At 39.4% G+C, this 23608-nt stretch overlaps 2 protein-coding genes across 10 annotated transcripts in view; one reads left to right on the top strand and one right to left on the bottom strand.

Annotated features, from left to right (window-relative positions):
- The window catches only part of WDR93 (WD repeat domain 93), a 40409-nt gene extending 25056 nt beyond the window's left edge, over positions 1 to 15353 (bottom strand). For 5 of the 8 annotated variants that reach the window (XR_012064783.1, XR_012064780.1, XR_012064784.1 and 2 more), the window contains exons 1-5: positions 15288 to 15306; positions 8780 to 9008; positions 8155 to 8489; positions 7323 to 7515; positions 5450 to 5514 (exon numbers count right to left, since the gene is read on the bottom strand). Coding sequence is in view for 2 of the 8 variants with exons in the window: in XM_072950768.1 (XP_072806869.1) it covers positions 5450 to 5514; positions 7323 to 7515; positions 8155 to 8481 (585 nt within the window). In the remaining 6 variants the exon portion in view is untranslated. Of the gene's footprint in view, positions 1 to 5449; positions 5515 to 7322; positions 7516 to 8154; positions 8490 to 8779; positions 9009 to 15287 lie in introns of all 8 variants that reach the window. The other 3 variants (XR_012064782.1, XM_072950767.1, XR_012064781.1) reach the window with 3 other exon arrangements.
- Position 15354: 1 nt separating this feature from the next.
- PEX11A (peroxisomal biogenesis factor 11 alpha) lies at positions 15355 to 21848 on the top strand. Of its 2 annotated transcripts, none has more exons than XM_006198456.4 (3): positions 15355 to 15536; positions 17719 to 17834; positions 19757 to 21848. In XM_006198456.4, exons 1-3 carry the CDS (start codon positions 15481 to 15483, stop codon positions 20326 to 20328), a joined length of 744 nt encoding a protein of 247 aa, XP_006198518.2. In that variant the 5' UTR covers positions 15355 to 15480; the 3' UTR covers positions 20329 to 21848. The 2 variants fall into 2 exon arrangements, with proteins under 2 accessions (XP_006198518.2, XP_072806870.1); XM_072950769.1 differs by lacking the exon at positions 15355 to 15536 and adding an exon at positions 19573 to 19642 and having other exon boundaries at positions 17778 to 17834.
- Positions 21849 to 23608: the final 1760 nt, after the last annotated feature.

The following is a 23608-nucleotide window of genomic DNA, read 5'->3' as shown; positions in this document are numbered from 1 at the left end:
TACAATACAGTGATTCACAGTTTTTAAAGGTTATACTCCATTTACAATTATAAAATGTTGGCTATACGCCCCGTCCTGTACAATATATCCCTAAAGCTTACTTCATACATAATAGCTGTACCTCTTAGTCCTCTACCCCTGTATCGCCCCTTCCCCCTTCCCTCTCCCCACTGGTAACCACTAGTTTGTTTTCTATATCTGAGTCTGCTTCTTTCTGTTACATTCACTAGTTTGTTGTATTTTTTAGATTCCACATATGAGTGATATCATAGAGTGTTTGTCTTTGTCTGACTTACTTCACTTAACACAATACCCTCCAGGTCCATCCCTGTTGCTGCAAATGGCAAAATTTCATTCTATCTTATGCTGAGTCATGTTCCATTGTGTATATATGCCACCTCTTCTTTATCCATTCATCTATTGATGGACACTTAGGTTGCTTCCGTATCTTGGCAATTGTAAATAATGCTGCTGTGAACATTGGGATGCATGTATCTTTTTGAATTAGTGGTTTTGGTTTTTTGAGTTTTGATTTTTTTTTTTTGGATGTATACCCAGAAGTGGAATTCCTGGGTCAGATGATAGTTCTATTTTTAGTTTTTTTAGAAACCTCTATACTGTTTTCCACAGTGGCTGCACCAAATTACCTACCAAGTGTGTATGAGGGTTTCCTTTTTCCCACATTCTCTCCAGCATTTGTTATTTGTGTTCTCTTTGATGACAGGCATTCTAACAGGTGTGAGGTGATACCTCATCATGGTTTTGATTTGCATTTCTCTGGTCATTAGCTATGTTGAGCATCTTTTCACATGCCTGTTGGCCATCTGCATTTCCTTTTTGGAAAAATGTCTGTTCAGTTGTTCTGCCCATTTTTAAATAGGATTTTGTTTTTTTTTTGGTGTTGTTTATATATGTCAGATATTAACCCCTTATCAGTCATATCATTTGCAAATATTTTCTCCCATTCAGTAGGTTGTCTTTTTGTTTTGTTGATGGTTTCCTTTGCTGTGCAAAAGCTTTTAAGTTTAATTAGGTCCCATTTGTTTATTTTTGTTTTTATTTCTTTCGCTTTAGGAGACAGATCCAAAACATCTTGCTATGATTCATGTCAAAGAGTGTTCTGCCTATGTTTTTCTCTAGGAGTTTTATGGTTTCTTTCTTACAATTAGGTCTTTAATCCATTTGAAGTTTATTTGTGTAAGGTATTGGAGAATGTTCTAATTTCATTCTTTTACATGTAGCTGTCCAGTTTTCCCGACACCATTTATTGAAGACACTGTCTTTTCTCCACTGTACATTCTTGCCTCCTTTGTCGTAGATTAATTGACCATAAGTGCATGGGTTTATTTCTGGGTTTTCTATTCTGTTCCATTGATCTATGTGTCTGTTTTTGTGCCAGTACCATACTGATTTGATTACTGTAGCTTTGTAGTACAGTCTGAAGTGAGGGAGCCTGATTCACCCAGCTCCGTTCTTTCTCAAGATTGTTCTGGCTATTTGGGGTCTTTCATGTTTCTATGCAAATTTTAAAATCATTTGTTCTGGTTTTGTGAAAAATGCCATTGGTATTTTGATAGGGATTGCACTGAATCTGTAGATTGCCTTGTCAAGGCATAGAACATTACCATCACCCCAGAAAGTTCCCTAGTGCTCTGTTTCAGTCAATTACATCTCTATAGGCAACCAAGGTTCTGATCTTCCTTAGCTTAGTTTTACCCGTTCTTAAATTTCTTGTGATTGGAATCAGACAGGGCCTGTAACATCAGCAGCCTCTGTACCGTTTCACCTTCAACAACGTCACATTCTGTGGTCTCTCCAACTCCTGCACCACAAAGGCACTTCCTGGGATTATTCTTTCCAGCAGTTTGTGGTCCAAATACATCTTCCTTGGTGTTCTTCTTGTTGGTGAAACCATATTCATTGTTCACATGGGACCATCTGACTGTTTCCTAACCTTTGTTGCCATGACCTCCTTGTCCCCACCAGCAGGCACTGCTCCTTGTGAGGGTGGTCCAGGTGTGGGCAGCACTGAGAGCAGTGGGCTGCTGGGTCTCTGCCTCCTTGCTCAGGGTTGTGGTCATGGTGACTGGGGCCACCTGTGACAGCTGTGGCTTTTCCTAGGGTGTGAGGGCTACTAGGAAGGGCAGCGGTGGGGTTTCTCAGAGCCCTCTGGTGTCTGCTCTCTGCCCCTGATACTGATCAAACTGTAGTAGCATCTTTTGATGAGCAGAAGTTTTAAATCTTTTAGCAGCTTTATTAGGGGTGTGATAACATACACTAAACTGCACGTTTGAAGTGTACAATTTGGTTGGTTTAGACATATGTATATCCCTTGAAACCAGCACCACAATCAAGACGGTGAACTTATCCATCACCCTCAAAAGTTTCCTCTTGCCCCTTTGTAAACCTTCCCTCCACCTATCTCTCACCACACCCCAGGCAAAAACTGGTGTTTCGTGTTTCCTGTCAGCAGATTAGTTAGTGTTTTCTAGAATTTTATATAAATGGAATCATACAGTATGTAGTATTCTTTTTTTGTCCGACTTCTGTCACTCAGCATAATTGAGATTTATCCATGTAGTTATGTGCATTCCTTTTTACTGCTGAGCAGTATGTACCACAATTTGCTTACCCATTCCCCTGTTGATGGTATTGAGTGGTTTCTGGGTGTTGACTATTAAAGCTGCTATGAACATTCATGTACAAGTCTTTGTATGGAGGTATGCTTTCATTTCACCCGGGGAAATATCTAGGAGCAGAATGGTCACATTGTACCATAGATGTATGCTTAACGTTTCTAAAAAACTGTCAAACTGGTTGTAGCACTCTGTTTCACCACCAGCAGTGTAGGAGAGTTCCAGCTGTTCCATATCTCTGCCAACACTTGGTAAGGTCAGTCTTTTTAATTTGAGGTCTTCTAATACATGTGCAGTGATAGCTCATGATTTTAATTTCCCTAATGACTAATGATGGTGAACATATTACCTTCTATGTAAATTCTTTGGTGAGCTGTTCTTTTTTCCCTGAGAATTTTGCTCATTTTAAAAAAATTGGATTTTCTTATTTTTGAGTTTTGAGTTATAAGAGCTCTCTGTATCTCCTGGATACAAGTCCTTTATCAGATTTGTGATTTGTAATTATTTGCTCCCAGTCTGTGGCTTGCATTTTCATTCTTTTAACAGTGTCTTTTGCAGAACATAAGTTTTTAATTTTGATGAATTCCAATTTTTTCAATTTTTCTTACATGGATTGTGGTTTTGGTGTTGTAGTTAAAATATCTTTGCCTAACCCAAGGTTACAAAGACTTCCTCCTATGTTTTCTTCTAGAATTTTCATAGTTTAGATTTTTCATATAGACATATGATCCATTTGTTTAATCTTTTTTTGTTGTTGGGGGGTAGGTAACTAGGTTTACTTATTATTTTCTTTTTATTTAACAGAGGTACTAGGGATCAAACCCATGACCTCATGCATGCTAAACCTGTGCTTTATCACTGAGCTAAACCCTTCCCTCCATATGATCCATTTTGAGTTATTTTTTGCATAAGGCATGAGAAATGAGAAATTTCTAATTTCAGTGTAGTCCAATTGTCATTTTTTTCTTTTATGGTTAGTGCTTTTTACATTCTAAGAAATCTTTACCTGCCTCAGGTTGCAAAAATATTTTCCTGAGTTTTCTTCAAGAAGAATAATGTTCCTAGCCTTTATATTTAGGTCTATAATCCACCTCAAATTAATTTTTAAAAATGGTGTGAGGCAGAGTTGAGGTTCATTCCCCCACCCCATTTGTTTATCCAGCATTCCAATATCATTTATTGAAAATACTTTTTTTTCCCTGCTGAACTGCTTTGGTGCCCATCAATAACATTTTTTTTTACAAAACAAACTTCAATTAAAAACATACTCTGATCAATAACTTCCCCTTTTTGGATTCATTAACTCAAAAAAACACTTTCTAAGAATCTATAATATGCAAGCAGTGTACTAGGAACAAGAAATACACAGGTGAATAAGACATGTCCCCTGCCCTTGACGAACTTATACCTAGGAGAAGCAGCAGTCATATAAACAAGTACGGACGATGGAGAAAATACTGTGATAGATAATCTGTCCTGCTGGTCAACAGGCACATGAAAAGATGCTCAATGTTGGTAATTATTAGAGAAATGCAAATCAAAACTACAATGAGGTTATCACCTCACACCAGTCAGAATGGCTATCATTAAAAGGTCTACAAATAATAAATGCTGGAGAGGGTGTGGAGAAAAAGAAACCCTCCTGCACTGTTGGTGGGAATGTAAATTGGTGCAACCACTATGGAGGACAATATGGAAGTTCCTTAAAAAACTAAAAATAGATTTACTATATGGTCTAGCAATCCCACTCCTGGGCATATACCCAGAGAAAACTATAATTCAAAAAGACACATGCACCCCAATGTTCATAGAAGCACTATTTACAATAGCCAAGACATGGATGGATCTAGAGATTATCAATATTGAGTGAAGAAAGTCAGATAGAGAACGATAAATGTCACATGATATCACTTATATGTGGAACCTTAAAAAAGATACAAATTCTATTTACAAACCAAAAACGGACTCACAGACATAGCAAACAAACTGGTTACTGAAGGGGAAAGGGTGGGGAGGGATAAGCTAGGGGTTGGGGATTAACAGACATGCATTACTATAAATAAAACAGATAAACAACAAGGACCTACTGTATAGCACAGGGAACTATAATCAATTTCTTATAATAACACATAATGGAAAAGAATTTGAAAAGAAAAATATATATGTATGTATTTATAAAAACAAATAAAGCAGAGGTACCATAAGCCCTGAAAAGAAAAGAAAAGAAAAGAAAAGAAAAGAAAAGAAAAGAAAAGAAAAGAAAAGAAAAGAAAAAGAAAAGAAAAGAAAAAAGATATTCTGTCCTATATGTTGGAGGCACAGAGGAGGGAGAGATCAATTCCTCTTGGGTATACCAGGGAAAGTATCTCAGAGGAGGAGATATTTGAGGTGGTCTTGAAGAATGAGAGAAATTTAATAAGAGGTACATATAGTAAGTAGGGAGACAAGAACATTCTATGCAGAGGGAACAGCACGAGCAAGGGAACAGGATGTGAAGCAGCCTGGAGAATTTAGGGACTTGTAAGTAGTTATTAGATATGTTGGTTTGGTGCTCAATCTAGACTGGAGTTTCTCCGTGATTTTCTTCTTTTGACAACAGGGAATTTATTTATTCTCTAAATAAATCAAAGGCATTCAGCATGTACCCTCTGATGGTGGGGGATCTTTTAACTGGGTATTTTGGAAGAGGATATTTTGGCCAGGGAGGGGTCTATTCCTTTCTACTCTAGGATGGCTGTCATGGCCTCCATGTTAAAAGTAAACTCAATTTGCTACAGCTTTTGCCCAGCTATAGATAAAAGAACAGAACTTACCACTTCATTGATGGCTTTGATGAGGAAAAGACTATCCTTATAAAAATAAAACAGTCTAATGATACCTGAAACAGAAAAATAAGTGAGAATGAAAGACAGAAAATTGAGCCAAAGAATTGGAATTTTATACTTGACGTCCTGAAATACAATCATAAGCTCATGCATTATTAGGCTTCCTTCCTGGCCCCTCCACTGCCCGTGAATACCTTGGTCTCCTTGCCTTCCTCTACCCTTCCCTTGAGATGTTCAAGTTACTCTTCCTCATGGGTCCTTTCTGCCTACTCTGGCCCTACCCTCTTCTTATAGAAGCCTCTTGAAAGCACTCTGGCTACGCCAATCCACTCCTGGTTTCTCTCCACCTGTTTTAGCACATCATCCCACACTGCTTTGCCCTGTTACCCAGCTGCTTCCTGTGAGTGTTTTTTCATTCATCTAGCAAGTTCACAGATTCTCTGAGAGAAAGGATCATACCTTACTCTTCTTTGTGCCTCATCCCTCAAACCCCAACAAGCTCCTCATGTAGTTAATTTTGTTGATTGAATAAGTAATTCTGTCATTCTAATTACCATTTAAACTAAGGGCTCCAGTATATGATCATCATCCACCACGACTTTTTAACTCTTTCTTTTGGTGCCTCCCAGGCACTCATAACCTGCCCCTACACCTGTCATACAGACCTTGTAAAGGCATCTGGCCCACTGTGTGTGAAAGTCTAACTCAGCCCAACAAACATTCACGGGATATCTGCTCTATGACTATGGATGTGCTACCAAGGCAGTCTGAGCCCTCAAATTCATCATACTGGGAATCACACAGACATGAAACCAACTAGATATAATGCAATGTGATAAATGCAATCCTATCTTTATACCAAACTCCTCCTGAGTGTCAACATCCCCATTCCAGGTGCCTTGAAGGTCTGTGTGCTCAAGTGCAATTTTTCAGCTCACAGACCCCTGAAACCTCATTCTCCTATAACTGCTTATCAAGGAATGGCATCATCATCACCCCCATTATCTAAGGCAGAAAGGAGTCATTTTTCTTTACCTACCTCCCTACTCCTTGACCCCATACATATATTCCATCACTCACTGAGTTTTTCCATTATATTTTCCTTTTTATTTTTAGAGGCTTTTATTTTGAACTAATTTTAGGTTTATAGAAAAATTGCAAAAATAGTACAAAGAGTTCCCTTATATCCCCTTACTTCACTTCCCCCAGTGTTAACATCTTACATAACCATAATACAATTTTCTTTTCACTTTAGCAGCCCCTGCCTTGGTTCAGACCTGCATAATTTCTCTCCTCAGTGAATGCACTAGCTCTTCTTGGTCTCTCTGCTTTACTTTCGACTTTTTCAAACTCCTACCAGGGTGGACCTGTCAGGTCACTCTCCTGCAGACACAGTATCCTCTAGGACACTGTCCATAGTTCTCTATACTATAGTCCCCATGCCTGGTTCATCCTCAGGCTGAGGGAAGAAGCAAGCCCTGGTTTATATGAGCAGCAGGATTGCTGAGTGGCCAAAGGGTGTGGACCCTGGGGTCATGCTGCCTGCTTTGAATTCTGCCTGTGCCACTTACTTCTGCGTTACCTCAAGTAAGTTATTTAACCTCCATGCCTCTTCTGAAAAACAGGAATAATAAACTGTATTTACCTCCTAGGGCTGTTGTGAGGGTTAAATGGGCCAACATATGTGAAATGTTAGAATGATGCCTGGCACAGCAGACTGTCCTGCAGATGTTAGTGAACAGTATGACCAGGGAGAATTCTCAGTGTCCGACCCTGCCCACACCTGGAAAGGAGATTAAACTGAACGACAGTCTACGGCTTCCTGTAAATCAGGCTAAAAAGGAAGATGAAGAACAAGTACCCATTTCATCCACAGGAGCAATAAGTATTTCATTCCCCAAATCTGTGGCCCAGATGGAAGTCACATCAACCTTAAGTTTCTCCCAAACATATATTCTTTTAGCATTGTGCAGATTATAGATGGAGAATCCTTTCGTTCCTCCAATAAATACATAGTCTTGAGAAACAGCCATACAATTTGGCGTTTTGTTGAGCTGGGAAAAGAAAAGCAAAGAAGAAAAAAGGAATGATTTTCAGTTATCACCATTTGCAAGTATTATGAGCTAACTCTTCAAAGAGGCATGCAGGCCCTTCCTAGATATAATATCATGCCCAAACATAGTGTCCATCTGAATACCTTGCCTAAGCATCAAGAAAGTCATAGCATTCTGCTTTTAGGGGAAAAGGGCCAGAGAAAACAAAGAAGTTGAGAATAAAAGTTCATTCACAACACTCAGTGTGACCATGGGCCCTGTGATGAGTGAACCAGTGGCCCACTTTCCTGTACTGTATTCATCTAGAACACTGTGGAAAGAGCTATAGCTGAGGCACTGGCAGATTCTCAACCATCAAGATTAATGGTTAATTAAGAGAGCGATTAATACATTCAGAAAGATTTTACAATAACAAAATATAAAAGACCTCTTAAATAATCTTTAATTAACTAGAATGCTCATTTCCCTAGGCAAATTACTAGATCTATTTTAATCAACCTCAGCGTGCCTATAATCTTTCAAAAATGCCCCTGTCTTATTGAATGAACGTTCCCAGTAGGAATTCCTTCCCAGGATCAGATGCTTTCATTTATTAACACTCAGCTGAGAGACAAGGCCTACTGGTCAGCTGCTCCATACCGTGCTTTCCATAAACGGAGGGTAGATGGTAGGCTGGATCCGGCTGAGCTCAGCTGTCCTCAACACGTCCCTCTCCTCAATAATTTCCCAAGAACGGTCAAACAGAAAGTTCACCAGCTTGTTGATCATTCGGTAAGGCTGAGGTAGGGAATCCACCTCTTGCTCTGGATCACTGAAGACGCAATCGTCTTCATCATCCTTAGACCAGTCTTTCTCTGTTGGGGATGGCACTTCCAGCATCCCCTTTCGGGTAAAAATGGGCAGCTTCATCTTATGGGCTCGATTTCCTTTGGGGGATGTCATCACAGAAGGTGGCGCTGGGAACATCTATGAAACTGAAAAGCTGATAAAGTTAGCAGTCAAGGTACTTTGAGAAAAAGAAGAAGTTATCAGAGGAAGTCAGTACATCCTCCTCCTTAGCAGAATAGCCTATGGAAACTATTTATTCTAGATATTGGCACCTTCCTTATTTACCACAGGATCGTTCACACATAACTAAGATATGCTCTTTATATTAATAAGGTTATCAGTGAAGACAGGTACTGACTATCTTCCAGGCCAGCCCAAGATGATGTGCGCTATGATGGAAGGAAAGGAATTTGGCATCCTTGTTGCCTTTCTTTACCTGGCTGTCCTTCTGTCCCAGATAGAAGTCACCCTATCTTCTACAACTTATGCCTTCTCCTGGCTCTTCTATCTCTGCAAATGGTTGTGCTCAGGCCGGCTGGGTAGGGAGCCATGACTTCTCTGCTTTCTTTTCCCTCACCTCCAATCAGATGCAGCTCAAGCACTTCCAATCCTTGCTGTCTTGTTTGTTCCTTCCTCTCTTCTCCCACTGGTGCCACTCGGGAGTTCTGCAGGCAGGGTGCCCAGAGCTTATGAGATTTTTCAAGGGCCTACAGAAATGTCTGAGACTTGAAAAAAAAATCTTTGACTAAAAAAAACCCACAAAATCAAAATAATGAAGTATTTACAAAAATATTTACAACTTATCAGCTCCACTCTGTATGGACACAATGTTTAAGTCTATAAGAAAAGGATGAGTAATTTGTACTTTATAAAACTCAAAAGTGTACAAACTACAAAAAGGGTTTCAAATGTTACTTTTTTTTAAAAAAGGCATTTAATGTGGAACACAGAGTACATTTGAAGATGCTTATTGCGTAGTGGAATAGGGCCTTGCACTGTCAGAGCACCACGGAAGTCTTATAAAGGCCCTGCTGCCATCAACTTTTCTCACCTGCACATTTGTGATGTTTCCAGTGCAAAGTGAGAGGAGACTATCTGAGTCTAAGTCTGGGAGAAAAGAACCACCTGAAATAATAAGTGGGAACAGTAACCTGAGTTCACGCAGGGCCAGGAATAATGCCTGTTTCCATTAGCGAGAATGGAAAACCTCATAATTCACAAACATTGGGTACAGTACTCAGAAGAGTCTAGTCAAGTAGTGGGAAAAATGAACCCTATAACAAACGCTGCTCTGGTATTGCCCATCAAATCTTAGGAGTCAGAAGATCAAATTTACTGAGTACCTTAACTACATACCAGAACAAAGCTCAGGAACACTTACAGGAATACAAATATGAAACAGCCCCCTTATAACTGAGTTCCCTTACTGAGTTTATGATTAATCTTTTTATTCAAAATTTATTCCCTTGCTTGTCCCCTCTGACCTCAGTCCTGTGCTAACTGAACACTAATCAACCAGAATCAGATGACTAAGACTGCAGTTGCTGATAACATCGTAAAGGGACTAAAATTGCTGTTACAGATATCATCATTAATGCACAAAGTCAGGTTGTTTCTCCAGGGCAGGATGAACTCACAGACCCCCAAGCCATGGACCACCTGGCAAGAGAATAATAAACCAGGGACATCCTCATTCCTGAAACCATGATTAAGAAAAGTCACAAGACAATGATTAATCTGTTTCTTTGTTCTTCCTCTTTAAAACACCCCTAATTCAAAGACTCAGAGGGAGTGGATTTGAGATCTGTCTCCCACTCTCCTGCTTGGTGCCCTGCCAATAAACCTTTACTTTGCTGCTAACACCTGCTGTCAGAGTTCAGCTTTCTGCACCTTAGGCACACAAGCCCTTGCTCAGTTACAAAAATATCTAGCATCTAATGAAGTAAAATTCACAATGTCTAGGATGCAATAAATAAAAATTAACTGGTATGCAGAGAGGCAAGAAAACACAAGCCATAATAAACAGAAAACTCAAACAATTGAAGTTGACTCATAATCGACACAGATATTTGAATCAGCAAACCAAATGGTTAGTTTATTCCACATGTTCAAAAACCAAGAGGAGTAACTTATGGTGAAAAAGAATATTAAAACGAGTATGTGTAGGTTCATGTATGATTGAAGCATTGTGCTGTACACCAGAAACTGAAACAACATTGTAAACCGACTATATTTCAATAAAAAAAAATACAAAAAAAAAAAAGCAACCAACCACCAAGAGGAAATGCTGAATGTGTTAAGCAGAGATGCGGAATATATTAAAAAAAAACTAAACCAACAAACTTTTAGGGATGAAAACTACAATGTCTGAGATGAAAAATACACTAGATTAGATTATAACAAGATTTCAGAGTAAAACAAACTAGATGGGCCAAAGAGAAGATTAGTGAATTTGAAAACATAGCAATAGAAACAAAATGAAACAAAGAGGAAAAAAATTTGAAAAAAAAAAAATGAAGAGAGTGAGGTCTGGGATAACTTGAAATAGCCTAATATAAATGTGACTGAAATCCTCAGAGGAGGGAAGAGACCAAAAAAAAGTTGTAGAAATAATGGACAAAAATTTTTCAAATTCTGATGAAAACTATAAACCTACAGATTCAAAAAGAAAAACAAATCCTAAGCAAATTAAACATGAAGAAATCTATACCAAGGCACATCATGCTCAAACTGCTTAAAACTAGTGTTAAAGACAAAATGTGAAAAGCAACCAGGGAGAAAAAGCTATGCACAAGGGAACAAAGTAAAGGACAATAGATTTCCTGAAGGAAACAGCACGAATGAGAAGTAGTGAAGCAACATCTTAAAAGCACTGAGAGACAAAAAATTGCCGATCAAGAATTCTAGGCTAAAAAACATACCTTGCAACAACTGAAGGGGAAATAAAGACTTTTTAGACGTACAAAAACTGAAAGAATTCAGCAGCAGCAGACCAGCATTACAAGAAATAATATTAGAGGCCTTCAGGCAGAGGGAAAACAGCATCAGAGAGAAATGTGAATTTACCCAAAGGAATGAAAAGCACTGGATGATAGCTATGTAGCTAAATAATAAAGACTCATTATCTGCATCTCTTTAAAAGATAGTTAAAATGTTTGAACAAAAAATAATAATGTAGTGTGGGGTTAATAACATATGTAGAGGAAAATATGTAATAATAATAGTACAAAGGCTAGGAGGGGAGAAATGGAAGTATGCCAATATCCCTTGAAGGTAGGCTATGGTAAGTTAAAGATGCATACTATAAACCCTAAAGCAACCACTAAAGTAATAAAACAAAGAATTACAGCTAATAAGCCAACGAAGGAGAAAAAAATGGAGTAATAAAAATAATTTTAAAACGTCAAAAAGAGGGAAAAGGGCAAAAAACAGATGAGACAAGTAAAATAAATAGCAAACCTAACCATATCAATAATCATATCAAATGTAAATAGTCTAAAGGCTCCAATCAAAAAACAGAAATTGACAGATTAAAGAGAAAGACAGAATACATTGCCTACAAAAATCCACTTTAAATATAAAGATACATATAGATTAAAACTGCAACAGTAGAAATAGATTTACCAGGCTAACACTAATGAAAAGAAAGCTAAAGTGGCTATATTAAAATCACATATAGTACATTTCAAAGCAAAGAATATTACTTGGGATAAAGAGGTTTTTTTATAATAATAAAGGAGTCAGTTCATCAAGAAGACATAAAAATTCTAAATGTTTATAAACCTAATAACAGAACTTCAAAATACATGAAGCAAAACTGGTAGAATAACAATGAGAAATAGACAAATCCACAATTATAGTCAAAGATTTCAAAACCCTCTCTCAATAATTTACAGAACATGTAGACAGAAAAATCAGCAAGGATACAGAAAACTTGAACATTATTAACAAATTTCATCTGACTGACAGTTGTAGATCACTCTACCCAACAGCAGGATACAATTCTTTTTTAAGTACATATGAAATATTTATCAAGACAAATTATATTCTGGGCCATAAACCAAGTCTTAATACATTTATAAGTATTCAAGTCGTACAAATTATGTTCTCTGATCACACAGAATTGTTTTAGAAATCAGTAACAGGAAACTATTTAGAAATATACAAAACCTCAAAATGTTAGGAAATATTTCTCCCTTTTTTGAAGTATAGTCAGTTTACAATGTTGTGTCAATTTCTGGTATACAGCATAATGTTTCAGCCATACATATACATACATATATTCCTTTTCATATTTTTTTCATTATAAGTTACTACAAGATAATGAATGTAGTTCCCTGTGCTATACAGTATAAACTTGTTGGTTATAGGAAATATTTCTTAATAACTTATCAATCATTACTACATAACTATTATAATGGCTCAAGTTTTTAAAAATACTGACATATGAAACACTTTCAAAACAAAACTTATGCTCTTCAAAAGACATTAAAAAGAATACATAGTAGTCCAGAAAGCCTGGGAGACAATATTGGGAGGTCATATATATGATAAAGTGCTTGGGCCTGGAATATTTTGAAAATTGTTAAAACTCAGTAATAAGAAAATGACCCAACTTTTTAAAGTGGGCAAAAGATTTGTACTGACACCTAACCAAAGAAGATATACAGATGGCAAGTAGGCACATGAAAAGATATTCAACATGATTAGTCATTAGTCAAGTGCAAATTAAAATTACAATGAGATACCACTTCCCATGTGTTAGAATGCCTGAAGTTAGAAAGACAGATCACACCAATGTTGTTGAGGATGAGGAGAAACTGCAACTCTCCCAGCTGCTGTTGGGAAAGTAAAATAGTACATTTTGGAAAACAGTTTAGCAATTTCTTGAAAAGTTAAACATGCACTTACCACAATATCTAGTCATTTTACTCCTAGGTGTGAACTGAAAACATTATGTCCATACATAGACTTGTAAAGGAACATTCAATACAGCTTTACTTGGAGTTTGCAGCTCCAAACTGGAAATAACCCGAATGCTAATCAACAAGAACAGATAAACTCCCACTCGTTCATATCTTATAGTCAGTGGGAACACAAAATAGTAGAGCCACTTTGGAAAACAATTTAGTAGTTTCTCACAAATTTGAACATACATTTAACATGATTCAGCAATCCCATTCCTACATATTTATCCAAGAAAAATTAAACCTTATGTTTCATATGAAAATCTATACTTAATATTTATAGTAGCTGAATTTATAATTGCCTCAAACTGGAAACAACACAAATGTGCTTCAGTGGATGAAGAAATAATAAACTATGGTATATCCATGCAATGCAATACCACTCAGCAATAAAAAATCACAAATTACTGATATACACAATGTGGATGAAACTCAAATGTTATTATGCTAGTGAAAGAAATCAGATAGAAAAGCTACATACCATATGATTCAATTTACGGTACTGTGGAAAAGGCAGAATTATAGCTATAGAACACAGACTATTTAAATCTGTGTTTAGAAGCACCCTGTGTTCACCTCTTATCATCTAATATATCACTGTGTTGTACTTTTCTGTTTACTTGTGTCTCTCATTTGTCTATTTCCCTGGGCTAGAGCTTAGCACAGAGGTTGGTACAGTGCTGACACTTAACAAATTTGTGTTGCTTGCAGTATTGCCCTGCTCTGGGACATGAACTTAGAGAATACTTCTGGCTTTCTTACAGGGACTTCCCTCTGCAAAAGATGACAAATTCATGGGATCAAGAGAATATACCCACTCAAAGCCTAGACTTCCTGCCTTCTGGATCTAGACTATGTTCAGGGTAATTGTACCCTTGTAATTTATAGCCCTAAAGATGCCAGTGCCTACATGCACCTTTCTTGATTTTCTCCTGAGGGCAGACCCAGCTGCTAACCCAGCTGCACCCCTAGACCTGAATGGTGGACAGGGCATGGCTGTTTGCAGGGTAACGGGCAGAACTTGGACGCGGCTTGGAGTAGCCACACATTGCAGACAAGGCCCTCTCAGTGATATAGTGGGAGCCAGAAGTGGTGTGTAAAGGGTTGCAAAAGGACTGGAGATCAGGTCTCCTCACAGTACATATTCCAGCTGTGTTTCCAGGTATTCCACGGTGCCCAAGAATCCTGAATGTGAAACCAGACTTCCAGATCATTATGATGGTATATTTGTCAAGGCAGGAGAAAAGAACATAGCTTATTCAACAATTTGTTACCTTGATTTAAAATTTTAAATATTTAACTATATGGTTTGTGGATCTCTATTTGAACTTTTACCGTCAGCCTGCAAATATCAGGGGGCAGGCCTGACCAAGGGAGTAAAGATTACAAAAATAGATGATCCTACTTTGTGACTATAGGGCGCTCATTTTATAAAATTACTGCTATGGAATGAGTGGCACTTCATATCTTCAAACCCCACAAAACAAACGACAGTGGTGCAATTTCATTGTAATCTCTTTCGGTCCCCACTTTGTTTATGTACTCTTTTAGAATTTCAAGTAGCAATCTTCTTTCAGTGTTCAATAATCCTAACAGAAAATTTTCTCACTTTACCCAGCTCTCATGTTTGAAATACTCTCCATGAATTGGCTTATTTCTGCTCTAACAGCTCCCCAGACCTGGAGCTGGTGTTGCTCAAGGAAAACGGAGGCACGGAGTTGGGAAACGATGAGGCCTCTAAATCCCCAAGCAAAAGCTCAGGGGAATCTCCATTTGGGAATCTCCATTTGGGATTCCGCCTGGGGTTCCCTGGGTACTCGGGATCTGCTGGGAGGTATGGGGCGTTCTGCAGACCCCTGAGGCTGGGGAGAAAGGCCCCCTCAGATCCCCCTCTAGGAGATCCTAGAGGTAGAGGGGAGTCCTGGGACACGTGGTAATCGGCGGCACCCGAAGGCAGAAGCCGGGGGTTTTGCTCACCTGGGCCAGCAGTTTGGCGTCGCCTTAGTAACTACAACTTCCGGCCCCAACCGGAAGCCCGCGAAGTCGCTCCTCCAAAAGTGCGCCCGCCCCCACGGGGGCGGGCCGAGACCCACCCTCCTCTGGGGACCTGGCAGTGCCCCTGAGGACCTGCGACCGATCCCAGTGCGACGTGGCCTTGGGCGGGGGCGCCATGGACGCCTTCATCCGCTTCACCAACCAGACTCAGGGCCGGGACCGACTCTTCAGGTGAGTCAGGTGCCCGCGGCCTCCACCCCTTCGCCGTCCCTCGACCCTTCGGGTACACGGTTCCCTGTTCTCCGACACCCAGAGAAGGAGGTAGTAGCCCAGTGCAAGGAAGCAGGAAGAACGCTGCTGGCTCCTGGAGGGGGGTTGGTACTGGAGCCCCTCCTCATGCTAAATTCAGTGAGGCTGGGCCGAACGAACCGCGTCCTGTCCCATCCGGTCCCGAGCCTCGTGCACCAAAGCCATGGTGCCTGGCACCCCAAATCCTTTGGCCACTAGCTGTGTTAAAACATCCGACGAACCCTCCTCTCCTAAGCTGAGGAAGACTGGGTTTTCTCCGCTCGACATTCTTCGAAGAATTATTTAAGAGAATCTGGGTTGACATTTCTACCTAGGGAAACCAACTACTGGTTGTAGCTTCAAAGACTCCATGAAATACTTAGGGAGTGACAGAAATTGTATTTACCTTCCAATGGACAATTCCATTGTTCTGTCTACTTCATTGAGATAACCGCATGTGAAAAAGTGTTGTGAACTGTAAGTACAGTGTGGAGAACTTCAGAAAGAACTGACTGAACCTCTAAGGTACACGCTGTGCTACTGAAGATATTAAACAGAGATTGAGATTTTAATAGTAATTCATAATGTTTCTTTTAGAAATTTGGTTGAGTCTTGCTCAATAATTAAAAAAAATAGTTATAGTTGCCGTTTTAACAGCATTTCTTTCTCTTTTGGATGTATAAGTGCTAATTCACACAGACCAATAGTAGCGCCAATAATTATGAGACTTTTGGAAGCTGACTTTATGCCAGAAATTGTAGGCAGTTTGTTACAGCTATTAACCCATTTAACCCTAATCACAATCCTGTGAGGTTAAGTACTCTAAATCGTCCCCATTTCATAGAAATGGGGAAACTGAAGCACAAAGAGATAAATAATTGGCTGAGCTGAGAGGTTTAAAACCACAGTTGCGTCCAGGACCCACCTCTTTACTACCAAGCCATGCTACTTTTCTAATTAACTTAAAAGGTTTTCAGAATAGTTGTATTATATACAAGCTTCATTAAAATAGAATTAAAATGTACCCTGCAAGGCTTATCAGTGAGGTTGGTTAGTAAATAATTGTTTAGAATACCCTTATTCAGCAAGATCTGATATATCTGGTATTTATTTCCCAACCCTTTTGGTGATCTAGAGCTTCTGTAAATAGACTGGCATTCATGAAATAGTGCCTTGTTTTTAGACACATTTCTGTTATTAGACCAAATCTGAGAAAGGGGGATTCATTGATGTGACCAGCTTGAGCCCTCTAGCCAGGAAGTATACTTCAAAAGAGAGAGAGATTGTTTCTTTTTACTTCATCTGCAGTAACAAGTTCACCATTTTGGAAAACATGCCACTTTTTTATTGAGAATAATATTTAAGACACAAAGGGATTTCAGTGTAGTTACAGGACAGTGGGAAACAGGCACCTACCTGCTTTACTAGACTGCCAAATGCATTTAGATGTTTGATTATGTAAGATAAGAGTTTTCATTTGTTATGTTTCTGTTGGTAAGACATTGTTATTTGTATCCATGACAATAATCACTGTATTGAGTATTGAGTATTATTAAACAGGAGTCTGTGTTTTATATAAAAAACCAGTTAGTTTTGAAAGACAAATCTGTACTTATTTATGTATTGGTGTGTATTTGGTCCTCTTATAAAAAATTAAGTAATATTCAAACTGTGGACTTTTCATTTGGTTGTGGTTTGAGTATGTGTCCTGTCACGTAAGTAGCTGGTAAAAAAATTCCCTATTAGAAATCTGAAAATCTTTTAGAAATTTACACTGCAGTAAATAAAGAGTATATGTATTTGCAGACTTAAATGAGGTGGATTTTTGTACAGTTTACTGCTTTGACTATATCCATTTCTCTGTGCCAGCAAAAGGCTTTTTGAGGGACTATTCACTGTATTATTGAAGAGTTCTCTTTCATTACCTTTGTGTCGCATTTCCATCACATGTTCTACCCTTTGACCCTATGGAGTGACCTTTGCAGAATTTTGCTCTTGTAAGAGCTGCTACGTGAGAAATTGTCTTGGAAACCTTGCCTTTAGCAAAATATGTTTCTCCTTCCTTTACTTCATGAATCAAATTTTATTTGGTTTGTAAATCATTCTCATTTTTTTTGCATTTCAGAGCCACTCAGTACACATGCATGTTGCTTAGATATTTGTTAGAGCCTAAAGCTGACAAAGAGAAGGTGGTAATGAAGCTCAAGAAACTGGAGTCCAGTGTGAGCACTGGCCGTAAATGTAAGTACCCTGTCCCCTGAGGGACAGTGGCTCCTGGTTTAGAATCCTCAGACCCTGTAATTCACAAAATATTTCCTAGATCATTCTTAGTCAGTCAGGTTTATTGATAAAGTTCACCAGTAAGTCTGCCCTTATGGAACAAGAAGCCAAAAAGGTTGAACGTTCTGCTGCAGACCATTCACAGACACTCTCCTATGTTCTCATTTGGTGCCATACCATATCTTTCTGCTGAATCATAACCAGTGGGACATATAATGTATTAGTTCACCTTTAGTTCTTAGAATCAAAAAATGTTCTGACAATCCCTGGCATGAATTTCTGGCTTTTGGTAGCCCTTTGTATTCTCTAGAAGAACAGACTAGCTATATCCTGGACCCCCTGCCTTTTTTCCCTTCCCTTGAGGATTGCTCAAACAAAATGAAAGGATACATTTTCTTAAATTATCTATGGAGTTGTTTCACGTTAAAGGCAAAAAGTGGTTTGTGTTGTGTTCTCATTTAATTCATTTTAACAATATAGCATACTGGGAAATCTCATACTTCTAATAGCAGTTGCTTGTCCAACTCCTGGTTGTTTGATGAGAACCAGAGGCTGCCGTAGTAGATGAACAGAGGCATGGTAATGGAATGTAGACATCAGATGTTGATCAGTTATTTTTGAGCACCTACTTCACACAGGTGTAGTGCTGAGCTTTATGGGAGGACTAAGATCACATGATATAAACAGTGATATAGGATTTAGTGCCAAATATGTTTGTTGGGGTAGAGGGAAAGAAAGGTGTTTTGAGGAGATGGAACTTGAGGTGTGGCTAGAGAGTGACGGAAGGAGAACATTCTTGAAGAGTGGTTCCTTCTAGTGAAGGCTTAAAACTGTTATGAACAAACCATTGTATTGGAGGATCAATGAGGAAACAAGTTTGATGAAGACTTGTCACGCAGAGGGATGGGAAGGGTGGAGTGAGCTTTTTGGTTGGCTTGGAAGAGCAAGATTAGAAGTTTTCAGATTCTTTAGAATGTTGGAGCTCAAAGGTCCTTCAGAGGTCACTAGTCTCTGAAGTCCAGAAAGGACTTACCCAAGGTCACTCAGCCAGTTAGTGTAAGAGCCAGAACTGGAAGCCAGGATTATTCATTACATATTTTGTTTTGTGTTATTTTTGATAAAATAATACCAGACATTCTTCTGAGATTTTAAGCTTCCTGAGGATAGCTACTTCTGAGCATTTGCTGAGTCTTAAGATATAGTCTTTCTTTTGTACTTATTTTGTATCCTCTATGATGTTTAGGACTATAACTTATTCTGAATAGGTGCTCAGTAAATATTTGTTGATTGATGCATCCATGATTACTTGAATTACATGCTCAGATAAGGACATGCCCTTGCAGTGGTTGATTTAATTCAACTAGGACTCACATATGACAATATTATTAGCTGTCTTGTCCACTGAATCCTACCATCTCTCCTTTGTCTTCTCAACAGTAGGGAGCCAAAGGGGGTTTGGACCAGAGAAATGGCAAAATGATAACAGTATTTTTTTTAAGCAATCTTTTATCTGGAAAGTAAATCAAATGTAAGGTATCAGACTCTCCAAAAGAATGTTGCATCTAATATTCAAATATAATGATTTGAATCATTACACTCATGACTGATCTTGCTTAAAGTATGTTGTAAGTAATTGCTAATGTAGTCACTGGAATGGAGGTAATAATTTTAAAGAGTCACTGTCTTTTTTGCCTTCCAGGATCATTTTAGGTGTCCTTAACACACTGTAAAGTCGTTCTTTCCTGAGCAAGACCGAGCCTCAAATGATGGTCAGTTACTAAAATACCAGTGCTGACCTCTCACCCTGATACAGGCATTCTGCTTATAAAATCCTATTCCATACTAATTAAATAACTGTTAACTGTTGTGGGTTCTTCTTGCAGGGTTCAGACTAGGCAACATGGTGCATGCTCTACAGGCGACTCAGCAGAGCATTCGTGCCACTGACCCGGTGCCCCGCTTGTGCCTAACGTTAGCCAGCCTGAACCGTGTGATTTATTTCATCTGTGACACCATCCTCTTCGTGAGGAGTGTAGGGCTCGCCTCTGGCATTAACAAAGAGAAATGGCGAACATGGGCTGCCCGCCATTACTACTATTCTGTTCTGCTGAGCCTTGTCAGGGATCTGTATGAAATCTCCCTGCAGATGGAGCAGGTTGCACACGGCAGGGCAAAGAGGGAGAAGTCACCATCCCGGGAGCCTCTTGGGTATAGCGTGGCTGATGAGGAGACAGAATGGCTCCAGTCCTTTCTCCTTCTCTTATTCCGATCTCTGAAGAAGCATCCTCCCTTGCTCCTGGATACAGTGAAGAACATCTGTGATATCCTGAACCCTTTGGACCAGCTGGGGATCTGTAAGTCTAATCCTGGCATCATAGGCCTTGGAGGCCTCGTGTCCTCTATAGCAGGCATCATCACTGTGGCATATCCTCAGATGAAGCTGAAGACCCACTGACGTGGTTTCAGGCTAAAGACGAGTTCTTGCTTTTAAGGACAACCTGTTAGTGGAATGGACATTTGCATTAGGCACAACTATGCCATACTATACTTAAGGAGTTATCCACATGAGTGTTTAGTGACCTGTGATGTGAACAGAGGTGGAATCAAGAATGGTGGAAGGGGGAGCATGAAGATTTATGTTTTTCTCAAGTGCTGGAGTCACTTCTGAATTTCTGAGTATTTTTCCTTCATCTAACATTTATTGAGCATTTCTTATGTGCATAGCAGGAACTTAGTATTTGCTCAATGAATAAAAATGGAAAGAGAAAAATTGAAAAAGATCCAAACTAACAAGTGAACACTAGTATGCAGTGACTTTTGGGCCATGTGCCTGACTAGTTTTGCACAACTACAGTAGGTCTGATGCACAGCCCTCTCTCAGATTTAGTAGAGGCCCCTTATTCTCTGACCAGTTTCCCACCCCCCAACCCCCACTTCCTCCACAGAAGCCAATGCCAGGATGAAGGCGAGCCGGACTTAATTGGTTTTTACATCACTGTCCTTCCTCTGTCCAGAAGTAAAATCAGAAACACATCTGACACCTTCATGATACAAATTATGTCTTTAGATTATGCAGTGAGGAAACAAAAAGTCAAAAGCAGACAGAAAGGACCTGAGGTAAAAATAACTTGGAAATTCACAATTGGTGCCTGTGAGTTAGCCTGTGACAGGTGAGGAGACTGAGCTTAAAACTGAGGACCGAACCTCATTTCTCTGACTCCCATCCAGTGCTCTTTCCATGATATTTCACTGCCTTCCTGATTGAGTGGAAGTGTGAGACTCTCCAGGATCCTGTGCAAAAAGCTTTTTAGAACCTGTGTTGGTCAGTGGTTTATATTTTATAAAAGTTAAAACTTCCTAGACTTATCAGCTGGATCGTTTTATTTAAAGCCATATAACAGTTTGGGCACTTCCCAAGAAACTTCATGAATACTATGCATGTAGGAGGGTCTTAGTGTTCTATGGTAAATCAGACTTGGTATTTGTAGAGTGGTTGGGGGAGGTGGGAAAGAGCAGGAAGGGGCTAGTGAAAAGGACACTAGAATACTGAGTCAATGCCACTTGCTCATGTTCCTGCTTCCTATCTGGCGTTATTGGGTCTTATTTGTGATTATAGATCCTCTTAACATGAGGCAAGTGAGGTAGAGAAATGGGATGCCATCAGGTAAGAGGTCAGTGTCACTCCTGCTCATTAAGCCATCTCATTTATCTGAATGGAAGTGAGAAAAGAAGTGTGCACTAAATAAATTTCCCATAAATGTGATGGAGATTCTTAAAAAGCAGACTCTGGTCCTTGGCTCTCTATTTTTAAAGTGACCAATCAAGATAAGGGATTCGAGAAAGAACATTTTGGGAATTTTAAGAAAAATGAAAGCTGCTAAATCACGGCAAATAAAAATGTAACTATTTTTACTTTGTCCAGATCTTCTACTGTAATAAATTAATTATGTCTAATAAATTTGTAGACAAAATTGACTCATATATCTGTGAATGTGTTCTGGGAATGGAGAAGAGTTAAAATAGGGTGATCCAAAGATAATCTTAATCAGTCTGCGTAGTTGGTAGGGTGAGTTTTGGTAAAATGAGCCCTCGTCTGGAAGGTCTGAGCTGAGGAGGAGAGTGAGGAAAGCTTTAGATGTAGAATGTCCGGGATGAAAGACCTCTAAGGTGATCTCATCCAGACTGCTGCCCGGGAGAGTGTCCTCTGTATCATCTGTGTTGGTGGTGTTTCCGATTCTTCTGAAGAAGTTGGCCTTGAATCTGCGAAGGCATGTTAGAGAGGTGTCCATTTGGGGACTTTTGTCATCTGCAAGTTAGGGTGGGTGGTAGAGAGCTTGGGAAATGCCACCTCTGCTAGAATTTGTGAAAACCTTAATGGTGCCCTGGTACCTCCTTCCCTGTGCTTCTTTCTCCTCTCTAACCCTCCCCACCTCCAAGCCTCCACATTCATTCATGAGGGACTCTAAAAACCAAAGACATTTCTAATAGGTGTACAGGATGGCACATTGACAACTGAACATTGTTGCCTGAGAATTTATTTATTCAACAATGAATGTTTGAGTGCAGTTCTTAGATTGGGGATCCATTTGTGCATAAGATAAAGTCCCTGCACCCATGTGGTACTGGGGTGGAGGGAGTGGGTGCATGCAGAGATGGGAAGAAAAAATGACTGTGTCCTTCAAGCTGCTGCTGGAAAACAGACTTCCCAAGGGGATTCTCTTAGACCCTTTCACCACTTCTCACCTCTCACCCACATTCTGGACTCCCGGCTGAAGCGGCCAAAGAACCAGCTTTGTCAGCAGAGCTCTTGGGCACAGAGCCCTCTACTCTGTCTGGCCCAAAGCCACTACTTCAGAGGCTTAAAACTGCCCTTTGGCCCAGGTTCCTTTCCCAACACAGCCTCATAGATAACTTGTCCTGTATCTTGAAATGAGGTGAGGGCAGAGGCCACTTCTTTAGATACTTCCCTTCCTCTTCATTACTGTCTTACATTTTAAAAGCCCAGGTTGGATCAATAAGTATTAAAGGTATCACATATTTATTAGTCCTTTGGGGGACTCTCTGCCTGACTCTCTCCTCCCTTTCCTGACTTCTCATTTCCTGCTTTATCATTTCTCAGGTACAGAATTGATTACAAAGGATCTGTCACAAATCAACATTTCTTCCTACCCACTTCCTTTCTCCTGCTGCCCACAGTATACAACTTAGCAGAGAGTCAACAATAGATACGATTCTACCAAAAATAAGGAAACTAACTTTTGTCCTATTACCTATTTTAATTAAAAGGCTCTTCTTAGACAATCTGAAATCTATGACTTATACCATGGTCCTCCAGCATCTTTGAAGCCAAGAATTAGAACTTGGGTTCCTGCCTAATTCATTGCTAAGGAAGGGATGAGAAATGATAGTTCTTGATTGTCTGGAGGCTGTTGATCTGCAACAGACTCTTGGTCAACATTATCACTTTTTCAAACTGGACAAAATCCAGTTGGTTCTCCCACTGCATATTCTGGTGGCATCTAAGACCAGGTAGAGTTCAGTAAACTTTCTTGAAATCTAGGATTTACAGAGGTTGACATTGCTCCTTCAAAGGCTAGATTGTCAAGGAGTCAGCCCCAGCTCTGGATCTCTTCTTGACACTGAAAGCAATTTATCTTCATAATCAAAGACTAGTACATTTAGGTGAACTCTGTTCCTGTGTGGGTTTAAATCTTAACTGTTCAAAATTCCTTCAT

The sequence above is a fragment of the Vicugna pacos genome, chromosome 27 (assembly GCF_048564905.1).
Source record: "Vicugna pacos chromosome 27, VicPac4, whole genome shotgun sequence".
In the NCBI taxonomy this organism is placed as follows: domain Eukaryota; kingdom Metazoa; phylum Chordata; class Mammalia; order Artiodactyla; family Camelidae; genus Vicugna; species Vicugna pacos.
The sequence above is the reverse complement of the archived record's forward strand: the minus strand, read 5'-3'. Positions and strand labels throughout refer to the sequence as shown.

Coding starts and splice junctions, on each gene's coding strand:
- PEX11A (XM_006198456.4), top strand. CDS start 15,481: ATGGACGCCTTCATCCGCTTCACCAACCAGACTCAGGGCCGGGACCGA. Junction 15,537..17,718: donor GGCCGGGACCGACTCTTCAG/GTGAGTCAGGTG, acceptor TTTGCATTTCAG/AGCCACTCAGTACACATGCA. Junction 17,835..19,756: donor TGTGAGCACTGGCCGTAAAT/GTAAGTACCCTG, acceptor TTCTTCTTGCAG/GGTTCAGACTAGGCAACATG.